This window comes from Chamaea fasciata, unplaced genomic scaffold, assembly GCF_029207755.1.
Source record: "Chamaea fasciata isolate MVZ Bird 193981 ecotype frontalis unplaced genomic scaffold, bChaFas1.0.hap1 SCAF_6, whole genome shotgun sequence".
Classification (NCBI taxonomy): Eukaryota; Metazoa; Chordata; class Aves; order Passeriformes; family Sylviidae; genus Chamaea; species Chamaea fasciata.
In genome coordinates, this window is record NW_027094091.1 from 32600118 (window position 1) to 32624355 (window position 24238).

Below are 24238 nucleotides of genomic sequence, written 5' to 3' on the forward strand. Positions count from 1 at the left end.
TAGATCAAATCCTTTTTCTTCTTTAGGATGAGCTGCCACTGCCAGATAGTTTTCCACTTCTGCAGTGAGAATTTCTCAGAGATAATGATTATCAGCTTCCCAGATTCTCGACCTTTTGCTCTTCACCTGCTGGAAGTCTCTCTTCCATTGTTCATCTCATTCAGTTTTAATTACATGCCTTCCCAGACCATTTTCTGTTCTAGGCTATGTAGGACACTTCACTTTGCAGTAATAACTTCCTGGTAAGCCTTGCCACAGATGGAAATGTCCTACTTTCTTTATTTTTGACTTGTTTCTCAAGTGTATTTTATCTTAGTCTGTAGCACATTTAGCTCAACCCCAACTTGCAGAACATTATTAATGTTTTATATCAGAAGTTATTTCAATGCAGAATAGGGAGCTGTAGAAATAAAGTGTATAGTAAAGGCTGCACCTAAAGCCACTTGCTAAGTTATGACTGATACTGTTTTTTCCCAGACCTCTGCAGCACAATCCCTCAACAAAATAAATTCTGTAATTTTTAAATTTTCTTTTCTGTTTTTGCTGTTGTAAACATGTCAGGTTGAAGAGCAAGGCACACCAGTTCCAGCACATTTCAGATAACAAGACTTACAGTCCTAGTGCATATTAAGTATTTAAGACTGGTTACAGATTATACTATTAGTTGGGATACTGTAGTAGAGAAATGAAGCATGAATGCATTTCATAATACAGACATGTATAATTTTGACAGTGGAAAAAAAAAGTACTGTTACAGTTTCACTCAACTCACATCAGGTATTTCCTCTATGCATCTCAGATTACCAGGAATGGCTAAAAAATTTATGGAACATTACCCTACTTGTTTCAAACTATTAATGGGAAGCCTTTTATACCAGAGTGCTGCTTCTTGGCAGGTAAGAACAGAAGGTTCAATGTTGACATTCAGGAGTGCAATGCGTTGCTGTTTAAGGTGCATACCATGGTGACAACATGCTGAAAAATCTGTCCTAACCTGGCAATGAAATGTCTTCCTTGGCTTGTCGAGGCCATTTAAGCTATTACATAGAGGGCCATTGTCTTTAACAAGACAGAATTTTGGTTTCCAAATACATCCTTTCACTTGTTTTCAGCCTCCGTAGCACACTGCAGGTTTAGTCCCCCACAAATGAAAGTGAATTCGAAGTTGGAAAATGATGGTAAAGAAAAGCCACTCTGGTAGCATTTTCACTGCATGCTCAACTAGTATCAAAATGGTTGTCCTGCCAATCCAAAGGAAAGAAGCCCACAGTTCATATCACTCTCACTGGCATTTCATCACCTGTATGGAGTCTCCTGTCCCCTACTGGTTCAAAACTGGGCATGGCAAGTTACTGGAAGCTCTAGTTCTGGCCACCTTTAACCATTATGTATGTTGCAGAAACAAAGGAAAAAAACTTTCACCTTGAATGTAATGAAATTTGCATTTTTTTCCTTTACTCAATTTTTACATTGCTTTCCTCATTTTTATATGCAGTTTTGCTTTTTATATATCTGAAAAGAGACTGAATGAGCCTGCTGAGAATGAAAAAGGTGAAAATAATCTAAAAATGCATCACAGAAATGAGTTCTGCTTTTTTTTTTTTTTGGCATTTATTTAGTCTGATTGAAATAGACACTTCAGTGGATCCATAACTAGTCATTTATAACCTGTACATATTCCTTTATTTCCACACAATACATTTGTATTTGTATCTTAAAGAGTTTAGCATCTTGCTTGTGAATTCACAGTACAATTATATTGGGAAGCCTGAAATATTAAACTATGACTTCCTTTGGAGATACAACAAATTTTTTTTAAAAAAATCCCTAAACAATAAATACTATGGTGGTATGTCTTCCTAATATTATTTTCTGCTTAACAAGAAGAAAGCAAATGACAAGCTGATATATATTAGTAGCTTGCAGATTATGACAAGTGGATTTTTAAATTTTTTTTTTATTATTGTCTAAGAAGTTTTAGCATTTTTATTTTTTTCTTATCTGGAACATCGTTTAGCATGAAAAAAAATGCAGCCAGGAAGGTTAACTGTGTCCTGGGATACATCAGGCCCAGCATCACCAGCTGGGCAAGGGAGGGGATTGTCCCGCTCTGCTCTGCACTGGGGCAGCCTCACCTCCAGTGCTGGGGGCAGTTTTGGGTGCCTCAGTGTAAGAAGGATATAAAGCTCTTAGAGAGCATCCAAGGGAGAGCCATGAGGATGGAGAAGGGCCTTGAGGGGAAGCTGTATGAGGTCACTTGGTCTGTTCAGCATGGAGAAGAGAAGGCTGAGGGAAGACCTCATTGTGGTCTTCAACATCTTCCTGAGGGCAAGTGCAGGGTCAGGGACTGATCTCTTCTCTGTGGTGACCAGTGACAGGACCCAAGGGAATGGCATGAAACTCTTGTCAGGGGAGGTTTATGTTGGATATGGTTTATACTGGAAAAGGTTCTTCATCTAGATGATGGTCAGGCACTGGAACAGGCTCCCCAGGGAAGCGGTCACAGCACCAAGCCTGACAGAATTAAAGAATTGTTTGCACAACACTCTCAGACACATGGTGTGACTCTTGGGGTTCTTCTGTGCAGGGCCGGGGCTGGGAGCTGGACATTGATGATCCTTGTGAGTCCCTTCAAACTCAGAATATTCTATGGTTTTATGAAAAAAAATTAATACTCTTTCCAATCTTACAGAATTCTAAACACATGAAAAAGAACTCTTCCTTTCTTTTTCCTTTCTTTCCTGCTTTATTCCTTTCCTCTCTCCTTGTCCTTTTTCCTTTCATCTGTCCCTTTTTATTTTTCTTTCCCCTTCTGTTGTATCTAGCTTTGAGAAAAGAGTGGATAAACAGAAATTACAGAAAATAGGTCCAGGAGTGATTCCAGGAAAGAGCTAAAATAAACTGAAGCCAGAATCCCAATTCTGGACAGAAATTATATGCCTACTCATTTTTTAATGGAATTTGGGCAGAAAATGCAAACTCACAAAACCACAGAAGTTAGAACGTCATTAAAAGTATTGGCATCAGCTACATTTCTCTGTCCTGTCCAACCGTCAGACAACTCAAGCTTTTCCTGTTCCTTTATCTGATGTCTTTTCCATGGGGAAAGGGTCTTTACCCTGTTTTCATCTGAGGAAGTCTTATAAAACTGTTTGCACAGCTGGTTAAATAATTCAGGTAATGGTCTTTTATCTTAGCAACGTGGTCAGGATGAATTCTTTAGTCCAGGTTTAATGAAGAGATTTCCTCAGCTGGAAAGTGATTGACAATTTCTCTTTTCACCTTACCCCGTTATAACTGCAGCTCTTGAGGCTTTTTACTTGGTGTGTCTATGTTGTCGTAATGTTAAAAGGACAGTTTTTGGTCTTCTTTTTGTAAACTGGCATTCAGCACACCAGACGTGAACAATTCACTTAAATAGGCCTTTTTTGACAGCCATAACTCATCTGTAAAACAACAGGCACACTCTAAACGAGAATCACTGCAGGAAATGTGTCTGTTGGAAAGGGAGCTCAAAGGAATGAATCAACACCTTTTCCCATGATAGCTCATTCACTTCCATACAGAGAAGGTTTTGATGCTCATTTTCCACTTCATTGCACAACCAGACAAACAAGCATGAGTTCAGTGCTTGTGCTGCATAAGATTGACCACTTTCACAGCCCAATCCAAAATGACTTCCAGGTACTTGGAGCCAGGTATTTTGGGGGAGTGGTGCTTTGTGGAGAAAGAAGCAATACATGAATGTACCATGCTGGGGATGCTTTACTTTTTGCCAGAATACTGCCAAACTTCTCACTCACTGCTGTATGGTACTGCAGTCCTCCATGCTGTGCTGATTGCCGCAGCAAACACCCACCATGTATATTCTCATAAGGAGCCACAAAACCAAGGAGTCTCTCACAACTTGCGTATCTGACATGCACTCTTACATGCACACGAACTTGCACAATTGAACAGGGTTGATGAAGCTGGTGCTTTCTGAAGAGCAGGAAGAACAACTCCAGTGTATGTGACTGGGAAAGGGGTGCAGTGGGAGCAGCAGGATGTAGGCAGTGTGGCTTACATGAGAGGCATTTTTAGGGATGGAGCAGCGTCCCAGGGCTGGGGGTGTGCCTCAGCAGCTCACACTCTTTCAAACCGAGTGCAGCCAGCTCAGGAGCAATTCAAGGGGGCTCGTTCTTATGAAGATGAGACTAAGTACGGTAGTTAGGCTGTTATCTACAAGACCTCAACAGTCATCCCTCACTTTTCAACTTCCTTGTAATGGGAATTCACTGGCCCTGAGCCCTGTGGGATGCACAGCGGACCGATTCTGGATTTGCCAGGATGTGCTGGCAGGCAACTTCCATAACCTCAGGGCTCCTCGGGGCTGCTGCCTTGTCTGTGTGTCACCTCCCCCACCTTTATAGCTCATCTATTACTGCACAAATAAACTGTGTGCCTTGTTGATATAAATACCAGAGTATGGCCTTTCAAATAAAGGAAATGTTGGTGTATATATACTTTGTGTGACAGATTGTTCCTTGCTGTAAGGTCTGCTTACACTGTCAGAGCTGAGTGCACAGGCCTTTAGTGAAAAAAGGACGTAAGGCTGGTCTGTTTGGCCAGATATTTTGTTCACAGAATAAGCTGTAATGTTGCCTTTCCCCCCTTAATTCTTATTTGGTGGTAGGGTGGGGATTTTATTTCATTGAATTTTTTTTTTTTGGAAAGGTAAAAACTCAACGAAGTTGTTTTTACAGCATCACAAAAAGTGGATAAATCAACTTATTAAATTACATTATGTTTGAACAGCAAATTTAGTAACAGGAAAACAAAATTATGTGGGTGTATTTTCTTTTCTTCTAGGGCAGTGGAATACCAAAGTAGCAAACAATAATTGTTAGGTTCAGGTTCTATGGTTAATTTAGAATAACAACCTTATTCCTTCAGAGTACAAGGCACACCCAATTCATGCAGGCTTCAGAAGTGAGAGACTTTCCCTTCTTGTGAGGGGACTCCAAAGGTAAGACTTTAAACTGCATGTCCCTTGTAGGCTTCCTAGGGAGCTGATCAGTCTGGCCTCACTGGGACATCAGGGAAGACCAAATCTCTTGATGAGGCTTGAAAATATGTTTGAATACAGCATGACTGAAAATAGAGATTAGCCTTTTCACATGCAGTCCTGAGTTGTCCTTCCACCCTCACTACACCAGGCTCCCTGCAAAGTGACTGTGAAGGAGGGTGAGCTGGCTTGACTCTAGCCTCCCTCACTTCTGTTTGACAAAGAAAACTAACATGGAACAAGAATATTAACACATCAGTAACTGAATAAATGGTATTGTGACGTCCTTCATAAAGCCAGAAGTGAGATGGATACTTTCAGAAGCCTGGGCAGAACTGACTGGATTGACAAGTGCAGGACATTTAGTTCATTAATACTAAGAAAATTGTTTATTTTGTGGTACCATCCTTACTTCTAAGCACTTTCTGAAACCAGAGACATCACGTGCTGACTTTCTCGACAGAAATCAAAGCAATTCTTCCTTTTTCATTCATGTAAGATGTAATAATACTGCTATATGTCTTCAGCATTCTGATTTTGTTATTATTATCTATTAATTGACTTCTCAGGTCTGCTTTTATTACATAGCCCAGTTCTAAGGAGAAGAAACAATAACATTCAAGAATGAAGAAATGGGTACATGTCTATTAGATGAGACATACTACCACTATCAGGGCAATTAGGGGACACACCGTAGTTCTCTAGAAAATTTCACATTTGTATCTAATGTTATATATTAACAGACTATTTTTAACATGGCTGGTTTTTTATTAAGCAGGATGAGTTTGAAACAGCAAGTTTGTACTCCAATGTTACCACAAGTCTCACAAGACTAAGTAATATAATGTATTATGACATCTACTGTAAAGCTGAGTTACAGTTCTGGTTTAGAAAACTGTGAGACATAACCTTTATTCTTTAAAGTTGCAGACGGAAATTTAAAAAATGTATTGAATGATTTATCTAGAGAAGAAACATGGTAAGGAAGCACAGCCATCACCAAGTTCCTCTCAGAAATTGCACGTTGCATGAAACATGGTTACATACTTCTGTAGCATTGATGTATTCAGTGGAAAGTTAAAAAAAACCCCAACAAATTAAATATGTCAGCTTGATGTTTTCCCCAACAAGTTCTGTTTGGGTAGGGGACATACTTAGCTTTTTTGAATAGAGAGGAAGAGTTTTAATTGCCTCCTGGCCAGCCTTGCCTCCATGGGTCTACATGAAGATGTAAGAGAGGGCTATGGCTACTAGATCTTCAATTTGTGTAATACTGAGAGGAGGAGAAGCAAATATGCTTTAAGACAGATATATATATGTATTGCATACTGCATTGTGCCAGGCAATGTGCAAGGACTTGATATCTCAAAAATATTCCCAAAAAGACAGTTCAGAAACAATTAAGAATGGAGAGAATATGTTTTTTGTTGCTTGAGTATATGTAATATGGGAAGATTAAAGACGCTGCACTTGTATGTCACAGTTTGCAATGAAGAGCTCATGTGATTCCACAAAAGTCAATGCAAGAACATGATAATCAGCTACACGATAGTGCTTGAATGAATATGGTTAATTATTTTATAGCTACTACATTTTACACTGACGAAGCAAGAAGCACCAGCAGTAAAAGCAGAAGGTACCAAAGGTTGTTGATAGTAAAAGGATAAAAACACTGAAAAAGCACTATGATACCAAGGACATGCAGAAAATGTTGTTTAGTAGTGATAAAAAAACAGATTACAATATTGTACAAAGAAAGCAGAACCAAATTAGAATGAAAGCCCCAAAACTACAAGTAAAAAGAACCCTAAGCATTTTTAGATACTTATACTACTTAAGTATAAACGGGATAGAGAAATGAATGCAAATAGAAACACAAATGTTACAGGAAAATAGCTCCCCACAAATGTTACCAGAAACAGTACAGAAAGAGTAATTATGAAAACTGGATTTTGAACCTCTTAATATACAGTAAAAGTGCAAGTGAACTGATGCTACTATTAGGGTATAATTTGCATCTGATCAAATTAAACACTTGCTTTTCAGCATAAATTCCATAGACTTTTCCATAGCCAAATTTCAGTACTTCCAAGTCTGACTCCACAAGCAATGTATTAAGAGGAAGGAAAAGAAAAACTGCAAAACACAATCTATTCTCTGTTGCCAACTGTTGACAGTTACAGATGATGTGCCTGGTACTTGGGGAAACTAAACAAGTCCAAGCCAGAGGCAATATCAGACTCTGTATCACAAAGTTTTAGGGAAACCACAGCACTGAATGCATTGCTAATAAAAGCATAATATGCAAACTCTGCAGCACACAGTGAAAATAGATTTTTGTTTGTGATTCCCTAGAGTCCATAAATTACTGTAAGGATTTCACATTCTGCATGATTTCACCACCTTTCCAGCATAGCTGGAAAGCTCGTTAATTTAACTGTGGGAGCAAAGTAAACTTGCAAGAACTGTGCTAGCTAATGTCACTCTCTTTTCTTCCTGTTGCACTGCCTTGAAGACAAGGATTGAGTGGAAGAGAGAGGAGGGGAAGGAGAAGACAAATGAGCTCAGGGCATGAAGTGTCAGGGGAAACATTGGATGGACTGTCAAGAGATACAAGAGGGGACTGTGAAGAAATTCACTGCTGGGAAATGAAAAAGCAGGAAAGTCAAACACACCTTAGGGAAATAATGGGATATATGGGAAAGAGCAAGATACAAGGCAAGAAAGTAAGGAAACATAGTAGGACGTCTGGAGAGCAAAATACAGGAATGGAAGAAAGGCAGTAGATTTCCAGAGAGGAAGAGCCACCTTAGTCTGGATCAGATCTCTGCCTGCTGATACTGCTTCTAAAAGAAGAGGAAGAAAAATGAGAGAAAGCTGAAAACAGATAAGGAACAGTGGCTACTGGGATTACTTCATATCTAAGGAGAGCACACACAGCCTGAACCTTCCAGGAGAGCTTGACAGGGGCAGGAACACCTGCCTTTTAACAGAGGAGCCCGCAGAAGCACCCGGGCTGGGATTGCAGAGGGACAGATCCCAGACACCCAACACTGGGCTGACCAGGATTTGTTCCCAAGCAGCTGAAGGGAAGGACTCCGTGTCTGTGAAGGATGGGCACAGTGCTGAGCACTCCCATGCACGCACACACACTGCAGCCCTGCCCCAGCCAAGGCTGCTGGCTGCTTGTCCTGAAGGGATTCTCCCTCGCAGAGCAGCCTCTGCCAGCTCCTCAAGCAACCTAAGGAGCACAGAGCAGGCCCAGGCTGGCACGACTCCTGGCTGGCCACTGCTGCAATGCCAGGGTTTTGATGGAGACCTGGGCTTGCAGGCTGGGGGCTGGCCGATTGCACAGGCTCCTGCAAGGCTTTTTAGATATTTGCTTCTGGTATTTCAAAACTTAGGTCAAGAGAAAATGGTCTTTTTGTGCACCTGGCTAAGCTGTCTGTATGAAAGCTCAGAATGGAAACTGATGCATAGAAATAATGCCATATAGGCTAGCTAGGAATTGTCACTTCCAAAATGCTAATATGCAGATAATCAGTTTAACTTTTAAGACTTATCTGTTTAAATGTTCATATCATGCATACATAACACGCAGTTATAGTTAATAGTTTCCAGCTCAGATATCTCAGAATTTTGTAAAGAGAATTTGATTAGGCTAATTACTTTTATACCTTGTTTAATACTATAATTTCATTATAAAACCTAATCTGGGCAACTTTTAGCTTCATATGGCTCCATTGGTTTTTAGCATGCATGCATTTTCAATCATTTTTGTGAATGCTCTGTTAATATCATTTTTAATCAGCAGGCTTTTGGACCTCTGAAAACAGATGACACTTACTACGAATTTGAGCAACAGTGCTTTAAAAAAAGCCCACATTCCTGAAATATAAGATGTCAGTTTTGATCAGTACACTATAACCCTTAGAAAAATAGAAATTTAAAAATCCATTTTGCCATAAAAATATTTAAAATCTCCCAAGTCTGTAAACAAAGAAAACAGATCATATGATATCCTAAGTAATTCAAGTTAGTATTTACAGTTTCCCTGTAAAAACAAAAAAGAATGTAAAAAAATATTTCACGTGAGTCAGTCCTTCCCTTCTTCAAGGAAAGGGAAGATTAAATAAAATAAACTATAGATTAATTAGTGTCCATGCTAAAATAAATAAAAAAGTAAAGTTTTTTTTGATCTGATATTAGTGTAATTTAAACTGTGGAAAAAAGCCATGAAAGGAAACAAGACCAAATGCTGTAGTATGTGCCAGCGTAGTGATTGCCAATTTTTGGGATGCAATGTTTTTTGCAAATATTTCCCCTTTGCACTGAAAAGTTCTGAAAAAGGAAAAAAAAGATTGAATCATTTTCATAAACCTGCTCTCAAACCACTGAGAATGCAGCTGAAATAAGTTCTTTGGATCCATGCTCCACTTATACAACGAGATTTGCACAGGAGAACAGTTAACAAAGCTATACCTGAGTTTCTCCTAAGGCTGAATTTTTTATTACTAAACCCACAGTATTTTTCCTCTGTGTATCTTCAGCCACTTAAAACAGATGTGTGACAATCGAAAGGTGAAAAAACCCAGCTATACTCAAAGCTAGTTGACAAAAGGCATTTCTACTCCACTGGGCATTCAAACAGTTGAACATTTTTAACTGTGAGTGCAAAGAAAGCCCGAATTCACCATGGAATATAAATTCCATGCTTTTCTCGAAATATTTTGACAATTTGAGTAATACAGTAAATAAAATACATAAATAAACTGTGATACTAAAAGAAAATGCATTCAGCAATGAAGCTGAAATATTATGCTATGAGGTCAGAATGATTTCTTTTCATAATTTCTTATTCCTCACTTGATGTTTGAGGGATACCTTTCCATTTTAACATGGCTTCATTTTTTTCAACAGAAAACATTTCACCTGGAAATGTTTTGGCTCGTATTACCTACAGACATGAGTGTGCAGAAGCTGAGAGAGATCCACACTTGTACATCCTGTCACCCCCACACAAACTCTTCTATGATAATTCACGGTCTCCACCTATTTTGGCAATAGTAGCAGAAACCTCTCGAAACCCAGCATCATCAGAGTTAATGTAATAAATCATCAGCTCCAAAAAGTCACAATAATACTTCATTTTAGAATAAAAAAAAGGTCTTAAGAGTTGTGTTCACAATTATTTTTTTCCTTCAAGAGGGAAATATACAGATATAGATTTGGTGTATGGGGATTTTATGTTCAAAAGAAGCAAGCAGCTATGATGACTGATGGATGTTTTTAAGAATGCTGTTTTTTCAAGAAAAATAACACAGTGCCTTCCACTGTCCCTTATTCCCTTATGTAGCTTTATATAATCAGTATAATTTTTTATTTTTTGGTTTTAACTTGTACAGACCATCATAGAAAACATTACTGGAAGGGACCTTGAGAGGTCATGTAGTCCAACCTCTACCCCAGGGCAGGATCTGTTCTTCCTGCACTGGTCCTGAAAGATGTCTGATCTGTTTTTAAAGACAGTCTATGAAGGGCAAGGGGTCACTATCATTGCAGTCTGCTCCAGGGCTCCAAAATCTTCACCGTGAAGTTCCTCCAAATGTCTGATCTGAATCTTCCTTGTTGCAATTAAATAGATTACTGCTTCACCATGGCTACAGGGAGGAAATAAAAATCTCTGTTTCTGCAAAAGCCTCATACACTTGCAAATTTGGGGAGAGTGAAATTGCCCAGCTTTTTCCATAATTACTTCAGCTTGGGAATTCTAACGAGACATTGGTTGGAGGTAATTGTTTAGGAAGTGCATAAGCAGCAGCTTGGAAACAATACTAATACCTACTGAGGGGAATAGCCTGCCCTTTGGGCTCCCCGTTAGACAGCTGGATATAACCTAACTCAGACCAGAAAGTCTGCATGAAAGCAGATCAGGTGTGAAAGACGGCCATTTAAAGACTCAGGAAATAGCTATGTATTTCCTGACACACAGTACCCTGAATTCTCCCTATGATGAAAACTATAGGCCTGTCATGCACTGAATAGTGACTATAATATCCACGTTTTTTTGCCACCACGCAGACGCCATTAAGATACATTCAGGAGCCACCAGCTACTGTGATACACCACAGTAGGCTACACAGAAACTACAGACAACATGGTGAGAAATTACTGCCCTGATTAAAACACTAGGTCCTCAATTAGCCTGTATAATGCCAGCATGATTTAAAGTGCCTGCTGTACCCAGCAGATGCCTCAATTTCTGTACGGGACTTCACTGTCCCCCAAAGTGACTGCCTTGCCCAACTTGCCCACTGGAAACAAGTGGCTGTGTCTGTCACAGTTAAACACCGACTTTACTCTCTGTGGAAATGGATGGCTATTCCCAGCCCACTCAAATGCTTTGGTCTCTCAGCATACAGGACAGGGCTAACCCATGAGAAGGAGAGCACTTGCCCTCCCAATCGAACACTTTCTCATTCCTCTGTGTACCCTTGCTGTGCTTCTGTGTCCTCTTGGCAGGACCTAAAAGCATACACAGTGGATGCACCAAAGCACAGTTAAATATTACAGGTGTGTGCTAATGCTTTGGGAAGGTGCCCGCTTACCAAAGCCCTGCCAATTTACAGCTTATTGTAAGAATACCTTAAAACTGGCAGCAGTACCATCCCACCTGCTGTCTTTGTCAGGGATCAGCATTTCTAGCCCCGTCTCCACTTCAGGACACAATATGCAGTGAAGCAGCACCTGCTGCTCTTGTGTCTCTGATGGGCATCTGTAAAGGCTGGAGAGTAGATACAGGTGCTCAGAGTCCTCCTGCACACTGCCTCAGCCAAATGTACACTGACAGAAATATGAAGTTATCTTAGAACACAGATGTTTGGCTTTGCTGCCACTGCCTGACACTGGCACTTTATTTTCTTTATCATGTGTGTTGAATTGAAAGCTTTTTTTTAGGCCCTGACCTTGGCAGCAGTTGCTACTGCATTTCATCATAAAGATACAAGAAAAGAAGAGGAGAAAAAAGAAAGAAAAGGAACTTACTGAATTTTCATTATGCCCTTTGTAATCCTGAATAGTTCGGCTAGAGGCCCTCTTAACAGTTTTACTTATCACACTAACACTACATCTTCCACTCCTTCATAGACACCTTTTTACCCAACCTTATGTCTTTCATGTGAGTTTAAAATATGCATATTTTTCCAGCTGGCAGAGACAACTGAAAAAAAATCTGCGTTAATTCTACATTGACCTCTTTTGAAATAATGGTTTCTGTTTTAACCTGCATTTTTGTTATGTTTTGCTTAGTGTATCAATGGGCAGTTCAGATCATTTGGAGATGAAGTTGCCTGTAAAGCCCGTATGTGAATTCTCTGGTTCTACTAGTTTATCTATAAATTGTCATGATCTTCCTTAGTCAATATAATTGAGGAGTCTGTAAAATGCTTTGCTAATCTGTCTGTTATGAACAGGCATTGATGACTTAGTAAGTGTAACACAGGCTAAAGCAATTCACTGAAAAGATTTTTTCTGAGGATGGTAAAATTACAAGTCCTACTGTTCCAGTAACACTTCTTGCCGTTGTGCTTGCATCTGTACATGACATGGTGCTGGTGGTTTCTGTGTTTGCAGTTTATTCCTACAGGAATGACACTTCCACCATGGCCCACATTTCTTTTCTCAGCTTCCTCCAACTGGGTCCACCTGTGTGAAAGCCTGCTGTGCTGTCCAGGAGATCCTTCCTGCGTACTTGCCACTCAGTGAAACACAACCTTTTACTACCCACCCAGGTGTTATTTTTGGGCAAAAGACCATGCAGAAATGCTTTTACTTAAAAAAAAAAAAAAATGCAGTGAAGACAAATTTCTTGTCAGTATTTGCAGCAGAAGAATGTCAATCTAATGAGTAAGTGGGATGAAAATCTAGTTTTTGATGCAAATCTACAAACTCACGGTTGTCTGAGTTACAAATTCCTTGACAAGAGTGAAATGTTGTCTCACTACTATTTCAATATATAAAACTGAAGTTCAAAATGATGAATTCAAAATTATTCAGACCCAATGTTCCTTCAGAAGAAGTCAGACAAGACAGAGGAAAACAGCATGGCAAATCAAAAGTATCTTTCTGTGCTTTTTGTTATCAAGGGTCAACTTTCCAGTTACTTCACCCAGAAATATTTCAAATGGTCCTGCAGAACTCAGTAAAACTATAAGGTATCTGACTTTATTTTATGTACTTACTCAAAAAAAGTGGTCCATCCAGTCTCATCGCTTTTAGTTGCCAGAAGTCCGCTGTTGCCATGGTAGGTAAATAAGACCAGCTCCTGCCCCTGTGCAGTCATGCTCTTCAAACATCCATTGGTGCCTATGGTCAGCCAGATGACTTGGTTATCAGGAGAGACCACTCTTACTGGCATCCTGTTGGGATCCCGCCTGATCCGAAGAGTATTCCCATTGCTGTCTGTTACTGCAGTAATATCATTGTCGTTACTGTAACTAAAATTGTACAGGTAGTCTCCGGTGACTAAACTCACAGTGTACTGGTGAGTGCCATTGACATCAAAGATATACAGCTCTTGGTCAGTTGGAGAAGCAACTTCATAGAAGTTCATTGAACTCATTAAGGGTTTGTTCTTTGACACAGCCCGTATCCTAATGTTTCCCAGATCAGCAATATACAGGGTGCCATCTGGAGACACCGCTAAGGAGGAAGGAGCGTTAAGTTTGGCATCTTTAGCATAGCCATCTCCATTTTGGTAACAGTCACAGTTAACATCATTTTTGCAATCACACTCTGAGGGTATTCCAGCAACTAAAGAGATCTCTCCATCAGTCGTGACCTGTCTTATCCTATTTATCTTTTTCTCATCAGTCTCTGTAATGTAAAGCACGCCGCTGTAGGACACGGCGATGGCAGTGGCTGACTCCAGCGTGGTCTGGACAGCGTGTTTGCCCACCGTGTACTCCACCCCGGGAACCTGGCAGTGCATCGGCCGCCCCGCAGCAATGCGAACCTGGCGGTTTTCAGTGATCTGCAGAACCACGTTGTTATCCAAAACATAAATGGAGTTATCCATTGGGTTGATAGCTAAATCTGTAGGCCATTCCAGACGAACCTAAATAGAAGGGTTTTGTTAAACAGTTAACCAGTGCAGATTAAATGAATTAATCAACCTTCAGTTTTAGACACTGCTGTAAGGATATTTTCCATCTGCTGTAAGCAATCATGACTGAAGAACTTGCATGAATACATGCAGCAAACTAAAGCTTTCAGGGAGGCAAGGGGAACAATATTCAGGCATCCATTTTGTTGAAAAGAAAACCAGTTGAATTGAAACTACAGTACAGGCTGAGTCTCCCCTCCAATAAATGCAATACTTTTCTGTATCACAAATGCATAAAAAACTACAGAGACAGATATCAATGTCTAAATACTTGTCAACAGTATTCATCTTTTATTCTTGTAGTAGCAAAAATAACATACTACCTTCCAGATTATGAAACACTGTACTCCATTTTTTGAAACATACCACTACTGACATGTCCCTTCTTACCTCCACAAGCTTTTAGGACAAATAGAAAAATAAAGGGGTTTTGTGTAAATCCTTTCATTCACTCTAGTAGGCAATTCAGCAATCCAGCAAACATCAACATGCCAAGATAGTTCTAACAGATATGCCATTCTCCCAGTATTTACTACCAGGCTTAATGTTTCCTGCTGCTAGTTTTGCTGTTCTAAACCAAACTGAACTTTATGGACAGAAAAATTGAATACAGCAGCGTTTATAGCTTAGAGAACACAGCGCAATTCACGCCTGTGGAACAGGTTGCTTTCTCCCCCAAACCTGCTGTTAAATGTCCATCACACTCCATCCAGTTTTTTTTTAAGGGGTGCAAAAGTTGCATTTCAATTTCTATGCCCAGCTCAGCTTTCCAAATTAACAGCAACTGAAAAGTACCTGGCTGATATGCATGCTGGTATCACAGGTTAGAGGTCGTGCTGAGGTAAGGTCATTGGAGCCAAGCAAAGTCGATATTATTCCATTCTGATCCACTTTTCTGATCATGGTCCCATCAACAAAGTAGATTAACCCATTCTTGTCTATTGCTATTCCTTCAGTGAAGCAAATAAAAATTAGGGTTTTTTTGTTGTACTAACAGTGAATATATTATCCATACCTAAGCATATAGGTAGCATGTATCTAGTGGAAATTGTAGGCAGAAAATCTGGTCTCTGGCAGTAGGTAGTAATGTATTTTGCATGACAAACCAATATTTAGCATGAAATCTACTACTGCTGATTGCATTTGCTGTTCATTTGCTTTTGTGTGTTAGGAAGGGACTAACTTTTAAGTTAACTTTAAACATGGGATAAATGGAACCAAAAGCGATGCTCATTTTAGATATTCACTGCTGCCTGCCAAACACATAATATGAATGCTCTTACTGAGCATTTAAAAATGCTCAATAACCACTCAAACCAAATACTTCCTAAAAAATCAACCCTAATTGATTTCAAAAAAATCAGTTCCCTGTAGCTCTCTTCCTCGATAGACTTTCTGCTTGGAAAAAAAATCACTCAAATCCCCAATTTTTGAGCCAACTATTGAATTAAGTAATCAAAAATGATCATGCTCCCAGCTCTGAACTTCTGTATTATTTTGGATGTTACAGAGGGAAAACTCTTTTTACCTTTGGGGCTCATGAGAGTTGCCTCCACCGCCTTGCCTCCATCACCACACCTTGCCTCATCGAAGGGCAGGCACTGCTCCCCTGTTCCTCCTATTACCTCAACATTTTTGGTCAGGTCTTTTGCACCAGTGAGCGACTTGGGCCGATAAATCCTGCGTGTGTTTGTGTCGGACACGTACAAATCTCCCGTCACGGGGTCAGTTGCGAGGTAGTACCTGTGAGCTGGGTTGTTGCTGTAAAATGGAATTACACATTGCATATGCTGCAGTTAATTGCACCTAAGACTGGATCAAGGAGAAAACGGTTTATTTCCCATGCAGTGTGCAGTGACGCAGACAGAGTTAAAGTCAAGGGTGATGCTCCATGCATAGGTAGCACAGGTCATGGTCCCAAAATGATTTTGGTCCACATTTCTCATCTGTGTCACAGGCAGCCCAATCTAGATGAATCCTCTGGGGAAAGAAGGTCCATTCTGTCTTTGATGCTCTCAGGCCAGTTCAGGCTCTCTCATTAGAGACTGCAAATGTCTCTCTCATAAGCCAAATCAAAATACTGGAGTTTAAAACCTTCTGAGAGTTCTGGGAACCTTGATCTAGTCCCAGATTTCGCAGTAGGAGCCCAGCCCTCACTTACACTTTGTTGGTATTATCCTGTTTTGTTATAATTTATACAAGGCTGCTAAGGTTCATAATTTATGTAATTCATAAACAGATAAGACAGAGTTTGAATGATGAGTCCACAGGCGAGAGATAAGACATCATTCATAAGTATTTGTTTAATCCACTGCTTTCAAATGCGTGATATGCATGATTTAACACATTAGGAAATGTCATCTCTTCCACCAGAGATCAGGCAGAGCTTTTCCATTCTTCTTAAGTCAGAGTCATATTTCAAATAACTGTACACATCGGCACAAACCTGCTAACTATGCCAGCACAGTCTTTATTACAGTGAAAATATATATTGCTAACCATTTTCCCAGAAACGTACATTTTGCCTCTCCACTGGTGCCACATAATTGAGAATTACTGTCTTTTCTTCCCTGCTGGTGAAAAAAACAGCCCTGGAGATTACCTTTTGTGTTGATATATTATGATGTAGAAACTTAACCCACTGCAGTTGGGATTCCTGACCTAATTTATGGCATGAAGAGCTGAAATAAGGTCATGTAAATACATGAGGTAATTTCAGATGCTCCGCTCATAGATTGAAGCAGAGTGTCAGAACAGTCACTTCTGATGTTTGCAAAAGCGCTGCTTAAACAGATCTACCAGTCTGGTGGTAGCCAAACATCTGTTCACAGAATGCTATACTTCACGTTTTGTAAATACATAATTGTGCTAATGTAACACATTTTTATGTACTGCCACTTGGAAAACGCAACAAGAGACCAACAGGAACAACTTGTGAACAAATTATGTCTTTTAGCAGGGACAGATTTTTATAGCTATCCAATTACAAAAACACAGAAAAAATGTGTTGCATAAATAGGATTTTATTTAGTTTTAAGACTTTTAACATGTTGGTTCAGAACGAATGAAACCAAGTGAAAAGACTAATGAAATCAAATACACAGTGATTAGCACCTCTTAAAAAGCTCTGCTATTGCACTGAGTGTTGTACAGCATGTCTGAAAACAATCAAATGTAGGCTTACTTTAAATTTCTGCCTGTTACAAATCTATTATTGCCAATGTGCTAAAGAGTTGGAAGGTATTTTCAAAACCGTAATTTATACAGCGATCATTTAATATGATCACTGGGTAATGTACAAATTATTTAAACCTCCACAGACTGCAAATTAAATTATACCCATTTACATGATTACTCTGGTCTTTAAGAAACTTTGCAAACACTTCAAATATAAACACATTGCAAGATGTGAAATGTGCAATTAAATTTTATTTCATTGTAATTTAAAATAAAGTTTATTCTTATACTATTGAAATCTAAATTAAAGTACCTCTCTTCAACCCATCTAACACTGCCTCAATCATATTTTTCAGCCATTGGAATAAGAAGTCATCAAATCAAAAAGTAAGTAATTTATGCCTAGGACAATTATTTATTTCTAAACAGAAGTTTTAAAGCTCTTTTCTTCATAAATATGAAGATGTACATTCTAATTAATTCCAACAAAAAAAGAAATTGGTATGAGTTCTTCATGGTAAGTAGTGCATCCTCATCAAACCCAAAAAAATACACCTGATAATTTAAATATATTTTCTCATTTTATTTAAAAATCCCCTCAAGTTTGGAAGTGCATAGGATATTACTACTGAATCAACAGAAACTCCCCAACTTGCCATATGCAGATGACTAATGGCTCCTTTCTGAGCTGATACAACCAGCTTAACCTCAGCATTTCTTTTCAGGTGAAGGTTAAACAGCCGAGGAGGCTTTAGCTGATAGAAGCCTCCAATAATTTATGGGAGAAAGACACAATTCAACTGTCAAGTGAAAACTACATTTGTTTTCTAGCCAGAAAACATCCATGAGCACTAAGCAGATCTCAAAAACAGTACAGGGACAAGCAGCCAGCAGCTGGAAAGCTACAGAGTTTATGCAATTTCATTGTACCCTGAAATGAAATTAAGCTTCTGTCTTCTACCAATAACAACAAATGCAAAGAAATTAAATCCCCAGCCCGTGACTTATTGACTCATTCAGTATTGCCTAATCACTTTCAGGAGTCTGCAAAACATGGGAGTTACATACCTACACTGGCTCCTGTAAAGACAGATGTCTAAAAATTAACTTGTTCTGTCTGTGCTGAATAATAATAAGTGCTTTGAATTGAAAGTGTGCACACACGTGCACAGAGCTGTAACAATCCCTTTGCTTTTAACTTGCTTAGGCCAACCTTTTAATTCTTCAGCTGTCAGACACCTGGACTATTCTCCATGTACAGATGTTTTTGGAAATAATACTCCTGCTTCTGTCCCTGTCTCTCTTGCCTTCACTATGGGTTCTCTAAACCATATATCCCCTCAAAGTTGTTTTTATGTTTTGCTAAACTTTTTTTTCTGGCTCTCTACAGTCTTGGGATAGTGCCATAGTCTACAAAAGACCTCCCTGTCTTCAAAGTCCTTCTAAAAATGAGTTCTAGCATGAATGTCTATCAGCATTATTCACCCACAGGCAGCAGTGTGTATAAGGGCATAATTTCAACTCTGAGATTGAAAAAATGTGAGGTCACTGGTCCATGAGAGGAGAAATTTGATCTGCATTCTCTCTCTAAAATAGAGTACAGGGTTTTGAGGAAGAAGACACATCACACTGTGCTCAAGCACTGTCTTTCTAGGCCAGGAAAGGTGAATGCTTGAATCTGAAGAGATCTGAACTAGTATTTAGCCTCATTCAGTAGTTTTACTTGGGGAATGCATCTCTTAGTGCATTTCCTTCTAACACGTAGCAATTATCTTTTGCAAAGTGGTCTGTTGAGGGCTGTTTTCCAAACTGCAGTTTAAGTAGAAATCTCCTCAGCAGTCTGAAAGGCTTGCCAGTGAAACTGGACATTTGCTCCCTTCTCCGCTTACAAGCCAGACAGATGTGCTTCTCTCTGCAGCATTTCACAGGACTCTGCACGAATTCATGCAGCCAAAAGAATGCATTTGGTCTCACAGTGTGTCCTTAGCTGGAGAGCCCATGGCAAGAGGATTTGGTGGATCCTAAAAGTTTACACATCTTAAATAAAATGCAGCTAAATTAACAGAATAAAAAGCTCCAGGGGATATTAAGCATAAAGATCCCACTCTTGGCTTAAGAAGTCTCTCATCAGCAAATCTCTAAGGCTGAGAGTGGACACCAGGAAAATGTTTATGATGTGAGAGAAAACTCAGACTTGTAATAAATCGTGTTAGGCTGCACAGTGGGCTCCATGCCTCCTGCCTCCTGGCTCCACAATTGCTCCTGCAGAGCCAGTTCTCCACAGTCCTCTATGTCTCCTTCTGCCTCAGGAGGAACCCCCACCTCACAGCAGCTATATGGGCCCATGCTGCTACACTAATTTGTGGGGTATGATTGCAATTTTGCTACCCGGAGCTTCTGCATGTTTAGGCATGAATAAAGCAGAAAAGCTTCAGTATTCTCCCTCACCAACTTCTCTTACATGCAGGGATCCAGTTTCTGAAACATTGCAGTTGAGACTGTGACCACAGTTCTGCCAGAGGCGAGAGAGGGTGGTGCTACTAAATCACAGCAAAACAAACCTCAATATGCATCCACCTTTTTGTACATTCCACATCCCTATTTTAAGTATTATTCCACGTTCTGTATATTTGCCAAGACAATGTCCTATCCAGCTGCAATCGCAGCTTTGTGATACCACAAGGGATATAATTCTTCTAAGAGCAGTGGAACACATACAAACTACTTGGAATAGTGAAATCCTAAACCCACCAAACAGAAGAAACTGCCTCCAAGTCACCCCTGGAAAAAACCCCACAAATCCAATTCTGATCATTAGCACTGATGCAGACACGTTATTTAGTCATGGAATTTTTTGCCCAACGCATCTGAAACATATTTTTGAAAGCTTAAAACCCTTCCTAACACAGAAGTATGTCCAAATAAAAGTGAATTTAAAAAACAAGGACAACACAGATATGACTCTGGGATTTGCTTAAAAATAAGGAAGAAAAATGATTGGCAGCAAAAAGGAGAGAAAGGTACCAGTGGGCCTGCTAAGCTGTATACTTAGCAGTTCTGCCACAAAGGTTTGCAGGGTTTCATGTCTCCAACAAGACTTTAGCATGACTGTTTTTTTTTCCTCCTTATCAGCACCAGCTGCTGTGGCAAAGCAATTCTAAGCATCCACCTACTCTTCTTTTCTTGCCATTACTGTAGCTATGCCAGGATGGATGAATGCTGTACTACAATCCTCTGATTACTGCTGTTTCTATGACCAATTTTTTGAGTCTTGGTGTATTTTAAAATCTTAATTCCTGGAGTTGTGTGATTGTTATTTCAGCTTCCATTATTAAAAGAAGCTCACCTTTAAAGAAACAAATCTGTTAAATGAGAGCCTGAAAAGATTCAACATCAAAAGGCTAATGAAATGAACTCCCACGATACTTTTATATGCCATTCTCATAATATTTGGTGTATCTGATTAATGAATGAGTTTTGATAGGATCAGCAAAAGTGCTGCCAGCAAGGAGTGAGCAGAGATGAGGGAACAGCAAAGGAGGGCACACACAAGCATAACAAGAAGCCTGACTGTGGACAGAGAGTGATGAGAAAAGAGGAACTCATCGGAAAGGACGATACAGCCTGACAGTTGACATAACTAAAACATATGAACTCATTATTTTTGAAAAATACTCCTCTTTTCTAGTAATACATCTCAGAAATGACTTGCCCATTATAAGCATTCATTTATTAAAAAAGAAAGAAGAACAGTTAGAAAAATATAAATCTTCTTTAAGGAATGCTTACCTATGTCTAAAATCTTTATTTCTTGGTGGGAGCAAGTAAAAAAGAACAGAAAAACATTATTAGACAAACATTCAGAAAGGATGTTAAAAGATGAGAAGAAAGGAACATTTACATCTATCATTAGTGAAGTGGTGAATGATTGTCCCTTGTTCACTTATGTTGACCACGTATGTCAACTCTTAAAATCTGCAGAATTATTACTTTGCGTAGATTAAATTATTTAGATAAGCATAAGTTAAAATATTTTATGAGGGCAAAATGTTTTAATTTCAGTTTTAAATACTTTTAAAATCTCTTGCCTCAACTTCTGTTTTGTTCCCAAAAGCATTCGCAAACTCAAACTTACACAACGTCAGAAATTTATTCAATACTTTAATTTGCCACAGTAACCCATAACTCCAAAAGTCCAGGATGAGAAGAGAACATACCTTAGCTCCAGAACACTAGTTACATTTCCAGATGGGAATATGCGCCGAACGTAGTTGAAATCCCCCACGTACAGACTGCCATCTATCCCACAAGCTAAGGCAACCGGAGCCAGTAATTTATTACCATCAGCTTGACCATTACAGCTTGGACAGGAGATGCTGCGTCGTCTCCCGTTGCCCATAATGCTGCTAACAACTGGGGGTTGCTGAGATATAAATTGATTTTCACCATTCCCTTTGTAGAGGATTCCTGCCAGATAATATGGGAAAAAAAAAAACAACAAACCAAACCCCAATAACATTGATAAAAACTCTGAATGTATACCCATAAAACGACGCAAAACTATTCTAAATATTCTTTAGCTAGTTAGTGTGAGTTTAATGAATTTTTATTGTTTCATCACCATATTTTTCTCACTACAAATAACAACTTTAATAAAACATCTATAGTTATATTTAGGTTATAAACATGCAAACATTAGATTATCTTGTCCGCAAAATTTAGCAGAAATACTAAATACTGTAGCCCTTAAAACCTCAAAGTGTTTTCAGTCATTATTTTTAAATGTTAATGATTTTTATAGTTAGAATTCAAAATAAAAACTGTCATGCTGCAGGAAATGTAAAGCATATTAATGGAATGAAGGTCTGTGTTTCTACATCTTTACAGTTTTGAAATAGCCCAGAAAGGACTGAAATTCTAATGTGCTTTATAAAACAAGAAAAATAATATATTTGCAAATTGTATTCCTAAAGTCCTAGTATAATTAATTATGAATATCATGTCAAATGTAATCTGAAGTGGATTACTGTTGCAAATTGTAAATATTAATTAAAGAGCCACTTCAAAAAGTTGTAGATTGCCTCAATTTTACATTATAAAAGATTCCTCACTCAGCTTACAACAAAAGTGTTCCTCTGGCAACAAAGTCTGCCTCAATAGCATATCTGCAGTTATAGGCACTTATTAAAAATTTCAAAACAACAAAAAAAAATGTGGTGCCAGGCCAACCTGCCTCTAAAACTTAATTCTGCTTTGAAGCATGAAAGAAACAATAATTTTGTGAAGACAAAACAATGTGCCAGCACTATTTTTCTTCCTTATAGCCTACGTAGGAAAACTGAAAGGAAAAACGGATGCTTTATGTTAAATCTTCAGTCTTTGGGGTGGAAAAAAAAAAAGTATGTTGAAGTGTTGCCAGGACCCTCATTGTTCAATCTCATGATGAATCTATTAAGGTATCCCCTACAAATGGTCAGCTATTACAGTTCTACTCGTAAGAACCGGATGTCTTTCCATGGTATAATTCATGTAAACCACATGTCCCTTTGTACTGTAGAGAGATCTGGGTTTTATTGATTGCATGCCCAGAGTTTCATGCAGTTTGGAGCTGAGGGATACAGAAATCTTTTGAGAAGTTTAGAAGAAATTTAAGATGTATTTCTCTTTCCCTCCTTACTCCCAAAATGCATGATTTGTACTGAAAGGTATGAGAAAAAATACTTTTCTTTCCTCTTTAAATGTTTTAGGTATCTTCACTGCTTTTAATGTTATAAAATGCAAGAGATCATAAATGTAAAACCAAAATACATGATAAAATTGAAAAAAATGAAAATGGTTTATGGAAATCTAATGGCAAGTAATCTAAATAAGTAATCGAAATGAAAAGAGGAAGAATGTATTTTTCATGAATAGTTAAAGCCAGAATGCATTAACAGTATACAAAATTCCCTCTCCTATGATTACATCATTTATGACAATCATGGCACTATAATTTTGCCTGAAATAGCTGAGTTCTACAATTTTCATCAGAGGAATTCTAGAAGTCAGCACAGTGCACTATTGCACCTGATTTATTCTGTCATTACCTTGAAAAATTGGTCCTTCACATTTCTCCTCTGTTATCACAGACTAAAAGACGTACATTAGACTATTTACGGCAGTAGTTTGGATTTCCGTGCAAACAGTGTCTGCACTCTCTTCTGAATAGATTTATGCATCTCATCCACCTTGTCAACTCTCCACTTGGTTTATTCAATTAGACACACGACACTTTGAAAAGTCATTACTTGTCAAATGTACTTTTAAACATAATTTAAAGCCATCATCAATTTACCCACTGAACAGAATCAATCTTACGTATATATTTATAATTACAGCACTTCACATTTTTAGATGGATTACTTTACAGTAATTTGAACAGGTTTATTTATTCATTTATTTATTTTTTACATTTTAAATTAGGTACAATGAGACCTTTATCCCTTGATTTGGTTACCTTGTTTCCTTACCAGTCAGAAGCAATGCTTTATGTGGGGATTACTGTGTTAGACATAATAAGCTTGTGTACTAGGGGGAGACCTTCATGGGACATAAGTACTGCATTAGTGATGATCTTCCTGACAATTACTCTGGATTCCTCTCTTGCATGAAAATCCATTGCTACCAACTACTACTTTAAGCTTTGTGACTGTTTAGTTCACCTTTTCTACGTGCTTCCAGCCAAGTTTTTCCAAATTTCTTCCAGTTCAATGTTGAGCTGAGGTTTCCTTAGCATGGCACCCTGCAAACAATTCCTGAGCAGTATGCTTGACAAACATACCTTGATGCCAGAGTTACTGTGCAACAGCTAA

The 24238-nt window shown here is 38.7% G+C and overlaps 1 protein-coding gene across 1 annotated transcript in view; it reads right to left on the minus strand.

Moving 5' to 3' along the window:
- The window catches only part of TENM3 (teneurin transmembrane protein 3), a 379052-nt gene that overhangs the window by 20037 nt on the left and 334777 nt on the right, over window positions 1–24238 (minus strand). Inside the window, exons 23-27 of the mRNA XM_066185929.1 lie at window positions 21605–21854; window positions 21177–21197; window positions 15739–15971; window positions 15006–15160; window positions 13288–14162 (exon numbers count right to left, since the gene is read on the minus strand). Coding sequence (XP_066042026.1) covers window positions 13288–14162; window positions 15006–15160; window positions 15739–15971; window positions 21177–21197; window positions 21605–21854 — 1534 coding nt within the window. The remainder of the gene's footprint in view (window positions 1–13287; window positions 14163–15005; window positions 15161–15738; window positions 15972–21176; window positions 21198–21604; window positions 21855–24238) is intronic.